Source organism: Dasypus novemcinctus, chromosome 11 (assembly GCF_030445035.2).
Source record: "Dasypus novemcinctus isolate mDasNov1 chromosome 11, mDasNov1.1.hap2, whole genome shotgun sequence".
In the NCBI taxonomy this organism is placed as follows: domain Eukaryota; kingdom Metazoa; phylum Chordata; class Mammalia; order Cingulata; family Dasypodidae; genus Dasypus; species Dasypus novemcinctus.
In genome coordinates, this window is record NC_080683.1 from 80918507 (window position 1) to 80934614 (window position 16108).

At 38.9% G+C, this 16108-nt stretch overlaps 1 protein-coding gene across 3 annotated transcripts; it reads right to left on the reverse strand.

Annotated features, from left to right (window-relative positions):
• Positions 1 to 282: 282 nt before the first annotated feature.
• Positions 283 to 14394, reverse strand: POPDC3 (popeye domain cAMP effector 3). Of its 3 annotated transcripts, XM_004478736.4 has the most exons (5): positions 14246 to 14394; positions 12636 to 12836; positions 3106 to 3842; positions 2086 to 2194; positions 283 to 1096 (listed from the first exon to the last, which is right to left on the reverse strand). In XM_004478736.4, exons 3-5 carry the CDS (start codon positions 3588 to 3590, stop codon positions 815 to 817), a joined length of 876 nt encoding a protein of 291 aa, XP_004478793.1. In that variant the 5' UTR covers positions 3591 to 3842; positions 12636 to 12836; positions 14246 to 14394; the 3' UTR covers positions 283 to 814. The 3 variants fall into 3 exon arrangements, with proteins under 3 accessions (XP_004478793.1, XP_004478794.1, XP_012375203.1); XM_004478737.4 differs by lacking the exon at positions 12636 to 12836; XM_012519749.4 differs by lacking the exons at positions 12636 to 12836; positions 14246 to 14394 and adding an exon at positions 11751 to 12591.
• Between the last annotated feature and the right edge of the window lie 1714 nt (positions 14395 to 16108).

A 16108-nucleotide genomic window follows, 5' to 3' on the forward strand; every position in this document is an offset into this window, starting at 1 on the left:
AGCTGAAGTAACTGTTGTGGAACAAATTTCTGTGTGTATGTTGTGGATTGAACATTCACTAGGAGTCCCTCAAAGTCTAGTCAAACCTCTCACTGGTATCCTTTCAGTCATGTACAAATGAAATGCTGTACAACGTTTTCACTGTTTGTTCACGGATATTGTTTTTTCCCAGTAATTACTTATGCTGTTTTATTTTCACAAAATGCCTCTTGCTAAATATTTCATTATAAGGATTAAGCTGATCAATCATTTCTAACAATAAGATAGTCTTCAAGACTAGCATATCATCACCTCTAGAATTTATTCTACTTTTTAACCATTTTAAATAACTTCACATTTAAAAATAAATAATTTCTGCCCACCACAATAATATATCTATCTTTCATTAGAGGTTATAGCAAAAAGTGAATTCTGGAAGCGCCAATGTGGATAGTAGCAACCCACTCTCAGCACTTGCTGATTGCTTCTTGAGAAGCAAAGCCTAACTCAAGAGGGCACAGTAACAGATTTGAATACATTTCATAAAATATTTGAGAATACAAAATTTCATTTTCCTACTTCTGATGTAAAATGGGCACAAACTGCCCATAGTTATTTATTTTTCCCCAAGTTATAAGAATAAGAAATACAAGAAAATGTGTAAAATTTATTCACAATGTAGAAGTTGAGATGAATAAAACAGCTGTCAAAGGTATCTTGCCTCTGAGTTTGATTTATAAAAATATTAGTGAGTCAATCTTCTTTATTTTGCTCTTTCTTTTGGGGACTGATGAAGAGAGTCTTTTTTATAATTAGAAAACATCAGACTCTGATGTCATTTATCACAATAGCGCCTGGAATTCCGAAAAGGTTCAGTTAGGGGTAATCTAGGTATATCTGGACTTGGCATTTGATAGAAGTTGGGTAACCGAATATCGTAGTGGTATCTTTTTCCTATATATATTCTGTCAATCAAGGCATAGAGTTTATCTGCAATGTCACTGCCAATTAAAACTGAAAATAGGCGAGAGATGTAACGATGCTCAGCAAAGAGTAAATATAATTTCTTTCTCCTCCAAGACACATAACGACAATCAGTTTCTGCTGTGAGGGTTACCTAAAAACATAAGACCACATATAAACAAAGATGAGGATGCAAGAAAAATTCTGCCACTTTTTTGCACCCCCCCCAACTTTTAAAATGAATTTCACCTGCTGATTTTTTAAAGTTAAAAAACCCACTGACTCACGATATATTGCAAAGATAGAAAAGGAAACTACAACATTTATTACTAGGCATATATTTTATAACATGAATAATTACAAAGTTGTCCCCATCTTCAATTTTTCTGTTTTCTAAGTCTGGGTAACTATATATTACATTTTGTTGATGTGAGACCTACTGGATAAAATAAAACTGGATAATGTTAGAGAAGTATTTCCAATTCCATCCTAAAATCTATGTACATTTAACCCTAATCCAATTTCTGTAGTGTAACATAAAACATACACCTATTTTATATGTGTATATGTATTTGTATTTATACACATGCATACATATGCTGGTATATATTAGATACAGTAATTCACAGGAAAACAGTACACCATAACAAATGGAGCTTATGGTAATGCTTATCTTTCAAAACTACCAGAAGCAGTAGCACAGTAGTAACAGTAAATTTAGCATTTTGTTGCTGAAAACTGAGATTCATCATTTACATTTTAAAAATCTATTATTTTGAATAAGTGCAAATTTAGTGTTCCTGGGGTTTCACTAAACTGTCATACTGACAGTAGTTAGTTTGCAGTCAACTCTCAATTCTATTTTAATATCAAATATGCATTTACACAAAGATGATCTTAAGAATATTTATCATAGCCTCTTTCCTGTCACCTAAATACCAGTCTTCCCCTCTTTGCTAGGCCTATAGAGTGACATTAATTAGCAGGCAGCAAACAGAATTGGAAAGTCATGTTTGCTACAAAGTACATTCCAACATTAAGTCTAAGTTATCCTTGCCTCATCTGCTGTTCTGTTTGTTTTTAAACAAACGTTTATCAGTTTGGAAGGGAACTTGTTCACTATGTGGTCTCATTATTATTTACCTGGAAAATGCCTTCCTCTGTAGGTCTCAGTGAATCCCACTCAGGAGAATCCAAGAACTGAAAGGGGAAAATGTAATGCAGAAATTCTCCATCAACTGTCACTCTGATCCTAACAAAACACAAAGAACATCCTTTATGAGCGAAGAAGAAAGAGAACACATTATTGGCAGAAATGTTGGGTATTTCAGATCTCTAATGACCTTTCAGATTTTTGAAGGGCAAAAAATTAAATCCGTGCATTTTAATAAGTGGCATACCATCCTCTAAGATTCATGTACTGATGTTCCTCATACAATATTGAGTGAAATGAGTCAGAAAATTCATCAAGCTTTACATTTATGATATGTGAACATTTATGTATACATAGTATAGCCCAACAAAGACTTTTAAAGCACCCAATCAGGTTTTAAATTAAGCAGGATGACATTTAAGAACATAAAGGAGTTATACTATAAATACCTCTATAACCTAAATATTTAAACTTTTTAAAAACATGAATAATCCTATTATTGTTTCCTCCCCCAAATTTTTGGTTATCCCAGTTTAGATTTCTCTATATGTTCTTCAAATATCCCCTTGCCAACTTCTAGCAAGGGGTCAATTGCTTGAATTTACTGAAAAAAAAAAACCTAATAATTGTAAATATAATTTTCTCTATTAGTTAAAAGAATGTATTATTGAATAGTCCATTTGAAGTACATCACATGCCAACTTATGTAGTCTAGTAATTCAAGCTGACATCATCCTTTTCTTGACTTTCAGTGATTAGCGTGGAAGTAAACAGAGTACCCAGATAAATAAACAAACACATACTTTAATTTTAAGATGTACTTCATTTGATTTCTAAGAAGAAATATTAAGCCTCTAGATTACTTCCTGCTTCAAGTAAACAAGTGCTTTTGTCCATGACTCATGTACTGAAGACTTTCTCGAGCCTCAGCGTGCTAAATTCCACCCAGGACTATGCTACACCCAGATGGAAAAACACTGAAAAGAAATGCAAGCTCCAAGAGTACAAACCTTCCCGAAACAAGCAGGGAGAGTTTATCAATGGAGGTTTTCCCCTGCATGGCATAACAGTGCTCCTTTTCCAAGGTGACCACTTCAGAGCTCAAGGCAATTATTCTGAAGACAGGCAAAGTGATCCCCAGAGGCTGGAAAAGGGAACTGTACAACACCTGGAATTCTCGGGCAAAGGTAATGCTGTGAACTTGATATGCAATATGAACAAACTGTATGAAACAGATGATAAACAGTACAAAATTCCAAGAAAATATGTCGGCTGCACAGACATCTACCCAAGCCCAGACAGCAGAGCAGAGAAAGCCCAATCCTAGCAAACTGAAGACATAGAGGAGCCCAAAGAATCCACTTCCACCCATGAAACCTACTACAAATAAAATACTGGCAAGATGATAAATTGCCCCTTCTGCCTCTTGTTTCCAGTTTGTGCAGACTGGGTGTTCATCTATTAGGCTCTTCCATAAACTTGAATTTCTTTCCATGGCTATACCACCGTCTGTTTCGTTTTTCAGTCGACCATTGATGATATTTAAGCAAGTAATTAAGTCCTTTGCTTTTCCTTCATCAGAGTTTTGCTCAGTCTTCACAAAACCAGAGAAAACCTGGACACTGGAATCTCGGTGATTAAGAGTTGGGTGTGTATGGATCTTGAAAAACTAAGAATCCCATGCTCATTTCTTTAAGTTCATTTGGGCTCTGGATTCAGATCTAGTCCATAAATATTTTGTTGTGTCCTGTGCAAGAGAATAAAGCATCCAATTAAGCAAGAAGGAAAATTGAGAGGTATATTTAATAAGTCAACAGTTCTACTTATACAAGTTGACATCCTATTTTCTGTGATGATAGAATATTTTAAATCCAAATGCTGTCAAACCTTAATTCAATCTCTATGATATAAAAAGTATATTTTGGAGTTTTGCTTAATAGTAGTAAATTATCTACAGAAATTTTAGCTAGCTACACAATTTTTAAGGAAGCTAAGTGCAATAATCAGTCTGTCTCCACACAGTGTTTAGTGCATCTTGGAATCACGTGGGATAGTAACAAATAAGGCAGATCCTTAGGCTGCTTCCAGACCTACTAAATCGGTCTCTGATGGTGGGGCCTGGGTATCTGAATTTTGGAAAGTCTGAAACCACCCATCCCCATGTGATTCTGGTACATCAACCCATGGCCCATCCTTTAGGGGTTACTGTCTGACAATAGGTTATTCATACTTGATAGGTAAGAAACTTAAGTCTCCCTGAAGCTAAGTAATTTACCCCAGGCCACAGAGTGGTGAGTGGCAAAGCAGAACCATAGCATGCATGCCTGTATGTCAGACCCAATAGTATGGCTTCTCACAAAATATAGTTTAAAATAGGCACTTTGGGAGGCGGACTTGGCCCAATGGATAGGGCATCCGCCTACCACATGGGAGGTCCGCAGTTCAAACCCTGAGCCTCCTTGACCTGTGTGGAGCTGGTCCACGTGCAGTGCTGATGCACCCAAGGAGTGCCCTGCCACGCAAGGGTGTCCCCCACGTAGGGGAGCCTCACGCACAAGGAGTGCGCCCCATAAGGAGAGCCGCCCAGCGCGAAAGAAAGTGCAGCCTGCCCAGGAATGGCGCTGCACACATGGAGAGCTGACGCAGCAAGATGATACAACAAAAAGAGACATGAATTCCTACAGAAGAACACACAGCGAATGGACACAGAAAGCAGACAATTGAGGGCAGGGGGTGGGAAGGGGAGAGAAAAAAAAATCTTAAAAATAGGCACTTGAAGCAATACCAATAAATCTATAACCGTAAGAAACACAAAATTAGGAGCCATATTTTAAGAGCACATGGTAGACTGTGACAATGCTCAATAAGTAGATGGTAATTATCTGAGAAATGTAAATTTGGTACTATTTTACTGTATTAGGGGTTATCTCAGGTTAGAGGTTGCATCTACATAATAAATAAATAATATTCCTGTTACTGACACAAAAATTTACCAGAAGGTCAAAAATGTTACCTACTCTTCCTCTGCATATACATTCTCTACCCTTTCAGCCATATGGTAAAAATGCTAATAAGTGATTTGAGTAAGGAGAGAATGAACCCATGATGACAGAGCTGTAGGGTAGGTGTCCACCAGGTTTGCTGACAATAAACGGTTTCAATGTGAAGCATTCATTTATTAGGTTGATGTTTTTTTAAGTATAACAACATTCAAAAGCCTTGAACTTTCATACTATATTTAGTGTTTTTATTTCTGAAATAGATTTCCAGAACACCTGTTAATAAAATATCAGATGTCACCTAACTCGCCCCACAGAAAAAAATACACATACAGAGATGAAAATGGCTTAGCTGGAGTAAAACAGGCCACAGTGTAATCACCAAGAGAATGAGAAATGGAAATAAAGGAGTTGCTGTTGTTGAAGTTCCTGGTTTTTCATCATGGATAGCGATTCCTTTCCTGATGAGTAATGATTTTAAGAACATTTCCAGATGAACTCATTTAAAAGAAGTGAGAGAGAAAAAGTAATAACATAGACCTACAACTTAAACAATTGCAATTTTATTTTTACTTAACTTGTTTTCAAATGCATTTCAAACATACTGCAGATCCCTAATCACTCTATCCCAAAATCATTCTGTGAGATGAGATTTATGGCAGATTGGCATTCTGAAAAGGTTCAATCTTACCCCTTTTAAATGAAATATAAAATTCTACAATTGGATACATATTTTTTAAACTTTTTTTAAGGACTGTTTATTTTTACTTCATTTATATTTATTCCCTCCCCCTTGTTTGCGCTTGCTGTCTGCTGTCAGTTCTTTATGGCAGCACGGGCCAGCTTGCTTTCACCAAGAGGTCCCAGGAATTGAACCTGGGGCCTCCTATAAGGTAGATGGGAGGTCAATCACCTGAGCCACATCCATTTCCCTATAATGGGATATTAATAACAAAATTTTAAACATGCAATGAGAAGTAAGAAGTAAGAAGTATGAAGTACCAGACTGCAAATGTCAGTCTCCCTGCTGTTTTACTTTTAAAATGAGGGTATTTTGAATTAATCAATTCCTTGGGACAGTAAACATAGCCACTAAAGCCAATATTAAAAAGCTTTTCTAGTAGAGCCCTGAACTTTGGTTTGAACTTTCTTAAAAATTTATAATCCTCAATAAAATGTTAAAATGATGCTATTAGAGAAAGGCCATGGAAAACCTTTGTGGCGACTTAAGAAGGACTCTTATGAGAATCTTTATATCTTGATTTGGGGGATAATTTGGGGACCTTGCATTCCAGGAGAGTGACCCACTAAATTATAAGAGGAAATGTGCTTCTGGCCCTTTCCAGTCTGCATCTGTTTCAAGAAGCTGCTCCCAAGCCAGCTTCTCATCTTTGATTCTGTATTACTCAACACAGCATACTGACTTGCCCTGATCAAATTACTCCACACCAAGCCTTGTCCACTTGGTGTGTTTTATTCAGTCACCAAAACAGATGTACTTCGTTAGACGCAGAAGAACTGACAGGGACAGGTGACAAGCAGGGGGGTTACGTGGATCTGTCCCAGCAGTACAATGAATGTCGAACCTGATTCACTAGCGTGCTTACTGCAGTAAAGGCCTGGAGACCCTCAGTCATATTTTGGGGTAAATAAGTGCCAAAGTGGCACAATGAATTTCTTCCTTAAGCAATAAAATTGATCTTCCCTGCCAGAGAAATTAGTACATGGCCATACAAATGATGGAGTAAAAAGTAAGTACAAATAATACCATATTCCATGCTCCCTCCTTTTCTCCCTTGAAAATTTCAGACTCTGAGTTTAAAAGGAATAAGGAAAAGTACAAGGAGGTACAGTGATAGTCCAGGAAATGTGATGTAAACTTGATGGCAGACTGATAAAGATTAGCTCAGAAATGGCATTTATTGGTTCAGCACTTCTGTACGGATCACCTCACGGCATCACACTGTTGTGAGGGAGGCTGAATCTAAACTATCATCCCCAGCTAAACGTGAGAAAAGTGGGGCACAAACTTAGTTAAGTTACTTGCTTCAGGTCCAGGAGGCATAAGTCACAGAGTAGGGTAGGGACTCAAGTCCTCCTCTGCCCAGCTTCCTGCCCTCTCCAACAGGCAATGTCCCCTTTCAAGGAAGTGGATCAGATATGAATATGTTGGGATATTCTACCAGGACCAGTTTGCCAGGAGAATAAAAATGCCAACAGTGGATATGTAAGCCCTGCTATATCTCCTTGTATTTCTCAGTCCATACTTAGCTTAGTGCCTGGGACAAGGAAAAACACTCATGAATTATTATTCATCATTGACTAACTTCCTCATCTAGACTCTGAAATTCTTAAGGGCAGCAGGTGCAAAGACAAATGTGTCTGACCTCTGGGACTAAATGAATGTTGACTGAATACATTGGTATGGAGGTGCAAGCACTCTGACTCCTCTAGCCCCACACTCTACCCAATTTAATGGATGGTCTAACCATCTTCTGTCACCTAGAGGTACAGAAGTGTGAGGATCCCCACATCCAAGATAGTTCAGCATAAAGACACCGAGGAGTAGGAGTTGGGCATCCCTCTTTTTAAATGCCTGACACAACTCCAAAATCACAGAGGAATCCTTTTGTCTTATTACCACCTTGGGCTCCTTAAGATTTGATTAAAAACAAACACAACTCTGGTAGCCTGTGGCATTGAGTTAATTTTGGTTGCCAGGCAACTCAGAAGCTCAAATTCCACCAATACTCTACTCACTAATTGGAAGCACACGCCAACTTTGGTATGCATTCCATATGCTCAAGTCTCATTTCCATAAGCCGGTTTTCTCTACTTATCCTCAAGAGGCTACATTTACTCAGCAACTTCTATGTGCCAGTCACAGTTTAAAAATGTGAAGCTATTTAATCGTTACAACAATCCCATGAGGAAGGTACTGTTATCTCCATTTTACAGATGAGACTATTGAAATTCAGAAAAGGTAAGTTGGTTGTTCAAGGTCACAACTGCTAATAAGTAATGGAACAAAGATTCCGTCTAGGTCCATCTGACTCCGAAGCTCACCGTCTATCCCACATCATTTTGCTTCCTAAGTACCAGGTTTTAGGAAATCTACAGCTAGTTGGCACTAAAAGATATACTGAAATTCCTCAACTTAGCATGAAATCTACCACACTCTTATGGATTTAACTATAACGACACAAGTGACACAAAACCTAAAATAAATTCACTGTATCTATTAAGTAAAGTAGTTTAACAATATTCAGTAAAATTCATCCATTCACTGAAATTATCCTCTGAAAAGATTTTTTTAGCACATTGGCCTTTTTTGTTTCTTGCCATGATGACATCACTGCAGACATTAACAGTGAGCATTTAATATATCTGCTAACTCTCTGTAGCATATAAAACTGTTTTGAGACCTTAGTTCCTCGAAGGTTTTGATGACTATCCATATTTTATAGGCAAAAATTTCTTATTCTATTTCTCCAGTTACAAAGACTCCTTGGTATTGGCTAAGAGTAGAAATACAAGAACTTTTAAAAAAAGTGTAACTTAAGGTTAAGGTCAATGAGAGGGCAGCATGGTGTACTCTCAGGACAGGACTGGATGCAAAAGGACCTGGGCTCCATGCCTTGCTCCCACCGCTAAATTCCTGGGGGCAGTTCACTCCTCTGAAATAAAGAGGTTAGACCTTATCACCAGGGGATACATTAATGGTACTTGCAGCAACCAGAGAGCCAACATCAACTAGCGAAGAACGTTATAAACAACCTGGAGTGTGTGTGCCCCATCCAAAAGAGATGTCACTCTTTAGCACCAGTTTATTGTAGCCAGCCCAGTGTTGCTCAAGTATCTGCTTTTTCAAGAGAAACCAGAAATCCAGATTTTATGGAAACCCTCCTGATTCTAAAACGCTGGTAGCTAAATAATATTTTCACAAACCTCCGTGTCAGAGCCAGTGCTGAGCAGGTCAAGCTTCAGAGACTAGATCTGGCTGCAGGCTGTCAGTCTGAAACCTTGAGAACTCAGAGCCACTGAAGTACATATGAGGTTAAATGAATCTAGACGAACATGGCCACATCTAAATCTTTTTATGGTTAGCCGCTCCCCACCCCACCCCCAAGTTTCTTTACTGGCAATAACTTTTCCCCATAGTGCAATCAGAATCTTCATCCTAAACTACTTCTCCTATTTGACTAGGCATTGGTCAAGGAGGGTTCAACATGGCGGTGAAGTTGCCAGAATTTCATTTAAATTTGAAAACAAATACAAAAAAACCAGAAAACAAAATTTAGACCTCAGAACAAACAAAATTTTAAAGTGTTTTGCTTACCTCTTTCTTCTATGGAGATTAATTTTCCTCTTATAACAGAGGACAGGGCACTATCATCATGCACTACGCCTTCCAGAACAATTGTAACATGCATTTGGAACTTGAATTTTAACACCGCCCCAACCCCATCGTAGACAGAGAATAAAGATAATAAGTAATAAAAATTAGCATTTGTTGAATAGCCACTCCATCAGATCCTACATGAAGCACTCTAAATATGTCATTTCATAGCTACACAAATACTGGGAGTGGGAGCAGGGGTAGTTTATTTTCCTCTCTAGGAAAGGTTCAGTCAAGTTGGAATCCAAATCTCATTCCTGACCTATTGCTGTTTATACCATGCTACATCTTCACTTATGAATCTATTACATTTTTAATCACTTAGACAATCTCAGGGAATGCAGAAGAAAATACAGGAGAAACTAAAACAGAGAAGATAATGTATATGGGAGAAATGGCAAGCCAATCGAAGAGTAATTTGGTGCTCTTGAAGTACAGAATCACAAAATGGAAAAGGAATACATTCATAATGGAAGAAAATTGTCTTGAAATAAAGAACAGTTCAGTCTGCCAATAGAAAGAATGTACCAAGTTCCATGAAAAAGTGATACAGAACTTAAACCAAGACATAAGCTAGCTGAGGTTTACATAAAGAATAGAAAGAATACTGCAGGACTCTAGTTAGAAAAACAAGTCAGTTACGTGAGGAAAAACTTGAGGGATTGCCTTAGACATCTCCGTAGCCAAATCAAATGCCAGAAGCTAACAGATCAAGAGCTATGTAATTCTGAGAAAATGAAATTGCAATAAAAAATGTTACAGCCATTCAAACAGCAATTCAAGTACAGGAAAAAGACATGGGCATTGTCAAACATAAGAAGATGCAGGAGATAGGAGATAAGCCCTTCTTGGGGAAAAAGCACACAACACACGATGACAAAATCTAGACAAAAAGAAAAAAAGGGCAAATCAAAATGTAAAAGTCTACACTTCAGATGCCAAGGTAAAAGAACCAGTGATCAGAAGTGGTCCTCCTCAGTTGTAAAACTAAGACTAAATAATAGCTTAAATAAGGTTTATGAAGCAAAGTGCAAACATTATAGATCTTTACAACATAAAAATATAAATATATATAAAAAAAGAACATGAGTGGAAGTGAAACTACAGGAAATAAAATATAGAAGTGCCAATACCTTATCTTTCATAACAGGGAGTCACTGACAGTCTAAACTGAAATTCCTTTTTAAGAATCTGGTTTTAAGATGTATTAATAATCTATTCTCTAAATTTGGAAGAACTATTTAGGACCTGATATCTCTCAGGACGAAGAAGTACTAATGTCAGGTTTGGCAATTCCTTAATTTCACTATAGCTTCTTTTTCCTCTGTTAAAATATCATCAAATTTTTATTTAAAAAAGTATCTCTAGCATTATCCTATTTTTATAAAAGCATTTGTATCTTTTATCTAGCAACCTATCCCTCTATTGGCATAAATGAATGAAGACTTAATGTTAAGGATGGTTATTTCTGGATGGTGGGATCCTAACTATTTTTATTTCTTTCTTTGTCTGCATTGTTTGTTCTTTTAAACAATTTTATAAAACAGTTGATTCTTATTTTAATTTGAAATTTTATACTACAAAATTTAAAGAATATAATAAAAATCAAATCCATAAAGCCAACAACCAGAATTAACAAATGTTGACATTGTCATGTTTTCCTTAAATCTTCCTTGTATAATAAAAGAAATAAAACATTCTACCCACAAAAAATTGCAGATCACCATGGATTGTTATCCAGTACCATTCCCCACACACCCACCTCCCGCATATAATTTTTGTGTATCCTTCAAGTCCATATTACACTAGTTCTTGTTTGGTTTTCTACTGCCACACAGAACCGACCCTGGCATTAAAAATAAGAGAAAAAATAGCCACCAAGCCTTAGTATAAGCAGCCAGCAATAACTTAAGATTGTCATCAAACTCAACTACAGTTTGTAGGTTTGCACTTTAAAATGAAATGTTGGACTAGAAATATCCCATAGTTGTTTTAGATTCACCCAAAAATTTTTTTCTGATGAGTAATATTAGACATACATAAAAAGTCCAGAAAATAGTATGTAATAATTCTCCATATACCCATTGCCCGGATTCAACATTTATCAAGATTTTGCCACATAATATTTTTGAAATGAAAGCAAAAACTGCAACCTATTGTCCAGCCTACAGTCTGTTCAGTTAATAGGCAAACACCTTCCGGGAAAATTATTTGTGCTCTTATTATGTATTAGGCACTCAATCTTATAAACACTGACCTATTTAGGAGTCACAACAATTCTGCAATTTAAGTATTATCAGTACGTTCAGAGTGGAAAGTGAAGTTCAGGAGGCTCAAGATTCTTCTGTAGGGTCAGCAAGTTGCTTGTCTTCCTGGATCTCCCAGCCCCCCCATCTTGATGCTCCCATCTCCCCATCTCCCACTGTCTTCCCTCAGATTTGAGAGCTGTTTGAGAGTCACTAGAGGTTACTATTACTTCTGTTGAGGAACACAAAATGAGAAGGCTTCATTTTAGATCGCTGTGAATTACTCCCTGGATTCTGTGAGGTGGAGGAGGGCGTGCTTAGTTTAATTTAGAAAATATCTCTTGTAACTTTCACTTTAACATATTTTCCTATAATTACTTAAAGAGGAGAAACATTTTCCATTTTCCTTTTAAAAACCTAAATAATGATTCCACATACTCTTCCATTAATTAGAGCTAAATGCACATAAGCCCAACTGATATACAACCATAATTACGAAACCTGATCTCAATTACAATTTGTAGGCTTGTGCATCTATCATGGATATTTTCCAAAGCAGTTTTGAAACTTGTCTGCCATGTTGCTAACGTATTGTTAAACTCAGGTACTATAGCAAATGCTTCCCAACTATTCTTGATCTTTCCTGGAGATTGTTTCAAAATAAGCAGATGTGAATGCTTCAATCATGTCTTGTGGGTTAGTCAGTCTTGGGATAAAATTTTGGGATTTTGGTTTCCATAACACATTTTTACTTAAAGCATAGAATGTCTCCATTTAGAAGCACAGGATGCACAATGATTCAGCGATTTTGAGAGAATGATATGATTAAAGAAGTTTAAACATCAAATGTCTCCCAGGATAAATGTATAAAATTTTTAGGACAGGTAATGTCTTACTCTGTATTTCAATTAATATTTGTATTTTAAATTCTTCAAGAGACGACCCAAACTCTCAGGGCAGGAGAAAGTCTTAGAGATCATCTGGTATCAGCCAGACCTCTTCACTTTGCAAATGTGTAAAATGAGATCTGATTTCCATTTATATTTTCTCTTGCACGTAGTTCTTGTTAGGTTTTCTATTGCCACACAGAAGTGACCCTGGAATTAAAAATAAGAGAAAAAATAGCCACCAAGCCTTAGTATAAGCAGCCAGCAATAACAAGATCGTCATCAAACTCAACTGCAGTTTGCAGGCTTGTAAATTCAAAATACCTATCTCAAGAGTTAAAGTGAAAAGTCACAATCCAGAAGTTTATTAAGTCAAATTATGTTCAAAAATGGGCTTCTAATCTACTTTTCCATTTATTATTTTCATATAGTATTTTTCACTTTTTACAAATGTCTCCTGGCTAAGACAGTTTTTTTTTTTCCTCTTGGTTTCCTGGCTCACCCAGCCATTATCACAATGCCTTTGTGCTTTGGTAGCCTTTTTGTTGTTGTTGTTGCATTTTTTGGAAGCTACGTAGATCACGAAAAATGTTACATTAAAAAATATGAAAGGTTCCCACATACCCCCCGCCCCCCCAACTTCTCCCACATCAACAACCTCTTTCATCATTGTGGCACATTCATTGCATTTGGTGAATACGTTTTGGAGCACTGCTGCACCGCATGGATTATAGTTTACATTGTAGTTTACACTCTCGAAAATAAAAAGATAAACAAACCTATTTAAAAAAATGGGCAAGAGATTTGTACAGACGCTTCTGCAAAGAAGAAATACAAATGGCCAAAACAGTTTTTGCCACAGTCCTCTTACTGTATTTCAAATAGTGCCTTTAAGCTTTTCCTAAAATTTATACTCTCAAAACTTATACTACTATAATCAAAGTTGGTGATAGGGTAACTCTGTAGTTTTCAAGTATTTTTCTCTCCCTCTCTTGCTTTCTCTCTTTCTTTTCCTTTTGCAGGTGCTCTCCAAAGGAAGAAAAGAGATCCCCACGACCTCTGATGAGCTGGGAAACTCAGGGAGCTTTATCGCGCCCTAAACACAGTGTGAAAACGCTAACACAGTCAGTCCCTTTGACTGTCAACAGGGGAAGGGAACTCCCGCACGGGGCATTCCCCCAACGTGAAAACGAACAGGAACTGCCGGGGCCCCTTGAGCCACCTTTTCACCTTCGTGGATCCGGTCTTTTCCTCTGGGTTCCAAGGTGCCTTGGGCAAGAGTGGAACGGGGACGGATTTAGTCCTCCACACTAGGTTCTCGGACCTGTGGGGGAGATCTGGGAGGGATAGCCGCAGCAGGCCTCTGGGGCAGGTGACACGCGCCCCTCGCAGCCGCCGCCTCCCAGCCCCGCCGAGCGCGAGCCGCGCCGCTCGGACCCCAGGACTTGGTGTTGGCGTGAGCGGCCGCCCGCGGGGGTCGGAGGCCTGGCAGCCCCCGAGCCGGGCTGGCCGGGACAGAAGCTGCGCCGGGAAAGTTGCCCGAAGCGGCCGCAAGGTGCGAGGGTGCGGCCAGCTCCCGGGCAGCTGCGGCCGCGGCGCCCCTGGGTGCCCCTGCCTACCTTTCTTTCTCCGGCTGGAACTCGGCTCAGGGCGCCAGGGGAAGTTTCCTCGCCGAGGGCGCCGGGCCGGGTCCGCGGGCGCGGAGCCCCGGCTCCCGGCTCACGCGCTCTTCACCTCGCAGCCGGCTGGCGCGCGCCCGGCGCCCGGGCTCAGCCTGACCGCAGGCGGCTCCGGAGCGGCGCGGCGGCGCGGGCGGGCACCCGGCACGGGCACCCGGCACGGGCACGCGCCCCCGGGCTCAGCGGGGCGGGCGGGAGCGGCGGCCGCGTCTCGGCCAGGGTGGCCCTTAGCCCCTAGGAACGGGTACACCTAGCGGCGGCTGCTGACCAAAGTTTGGAAAGCCGTGCTTCCCAATGTGTGCACGGCTCACGTTTATAAAATAAACCTAGTATTCGCTATTATACTGGTCAGAAATGCCTTTCTTCCAATCAACGTTTGCCTTTAATCAAAATACAGGGGTGTTTTAGAAAATAAACTATCAGGAGAAAAGCGATAGAACTGACTACTGGAATGAAAAGCATTTGTATGTCTACCCCCGACCCTCTCCCGGCATAAGCAAAATGAAGAGATAAATGACCAGAGGAATATTTGAGCATGTAAGATAAGAGAAGGGTTAATATCGTTATTGAAATCAATGAACATCTCAAAAAAACAACAACAAACACACACAAATGGATAATGGTCAAAGGCAGTCATAAAGGAAAAAAAAGAAAGAAAGTTCAGTTTAATAAGCAATGCATGTAATTTAAGGCAATAATGAAGTGCATTTTTCTTCCCATGCAATTAGCAAAGTTTTGTTGACCAAACCGTTTGTTGATTGCTGAGGGGTCAGTAAATGGTACTCCTTATAGTAGATTTCCATCTCATCTCTTCTCTCAGCACCCTCACTTTCATTTTATATAACCATGTTGGTAACAGCAATTCCAGGAACAGACATTTATTAAGTAAGCAATGTCTCTTTTGATCCCTAAAACTACAAAAACAATGAATATAGATGATAAAATTAACTTGATACAGCTGATGCTGGATTGAAGGCCAAAGATGCTGAAATTGCTACACCCCATAAGTGGCTGGAAACCACAAGTGGTTTCCCAGAAAAATCTGAGGCCTTTGTTCTTGCTCTTCATTCTTGGTATTACCGAAATGTTTCAAATTCAGTTTGAAGTGGATGTTGTCTACAGTATAAATATACAGGTTTCAAAAGTAGCTAAGGAAGTGAAAAGGTCATGAGTTTTTATGTCAGATATACTCTGGGTTTAGATTTTACTTATTTAGTATTCTAAATTAAAATTTTTAAAGGATTACATTCGTCGTTATTTGAAAACACACACACACCAATTTAGAGGCAATGAAAGTATGCTTGTATGGCAGACAGGTTCTAAGTTGGACCTTGTGTTCCCCACTCCTTGAGTTCAAGTGTTTGTGGAATCCCTTCCCCTTGAGTGTGCATGGGACATATTTCTTACTTCTAAGCCATGAATATACACTATAAATATAAGACTGTCTTCCTAGCAGACTCCTTCTAGAAACTCTCCTTTCTGGCTTGATGAAGTAAGTAGTCGTGTGGGGGAGTCCATGTGGCAAGGAACTGTGGGTGGCCTCTACAAGTGGCAAGTGGTCTGCAGGAGCTAAAGGAGCTTCCAGTCAAAAGCCAGCAAGAAGCTGAGACCTCAGTCCTACAACCATAAGGAAATTCTGTCAACAATCCAAGTGACCTTGGAAGTAGATTCTTTCCTAGTCAAGCCTCCAGATAAAAATGCAGACTAGGGTAGTGGATTTGGCTCAACTGATAGAGAGTCCACCTACCACATAGGTGGTCCAGGGTTCAAACCCAGGACCTCCTGACCCAAATGGGGAGCTGA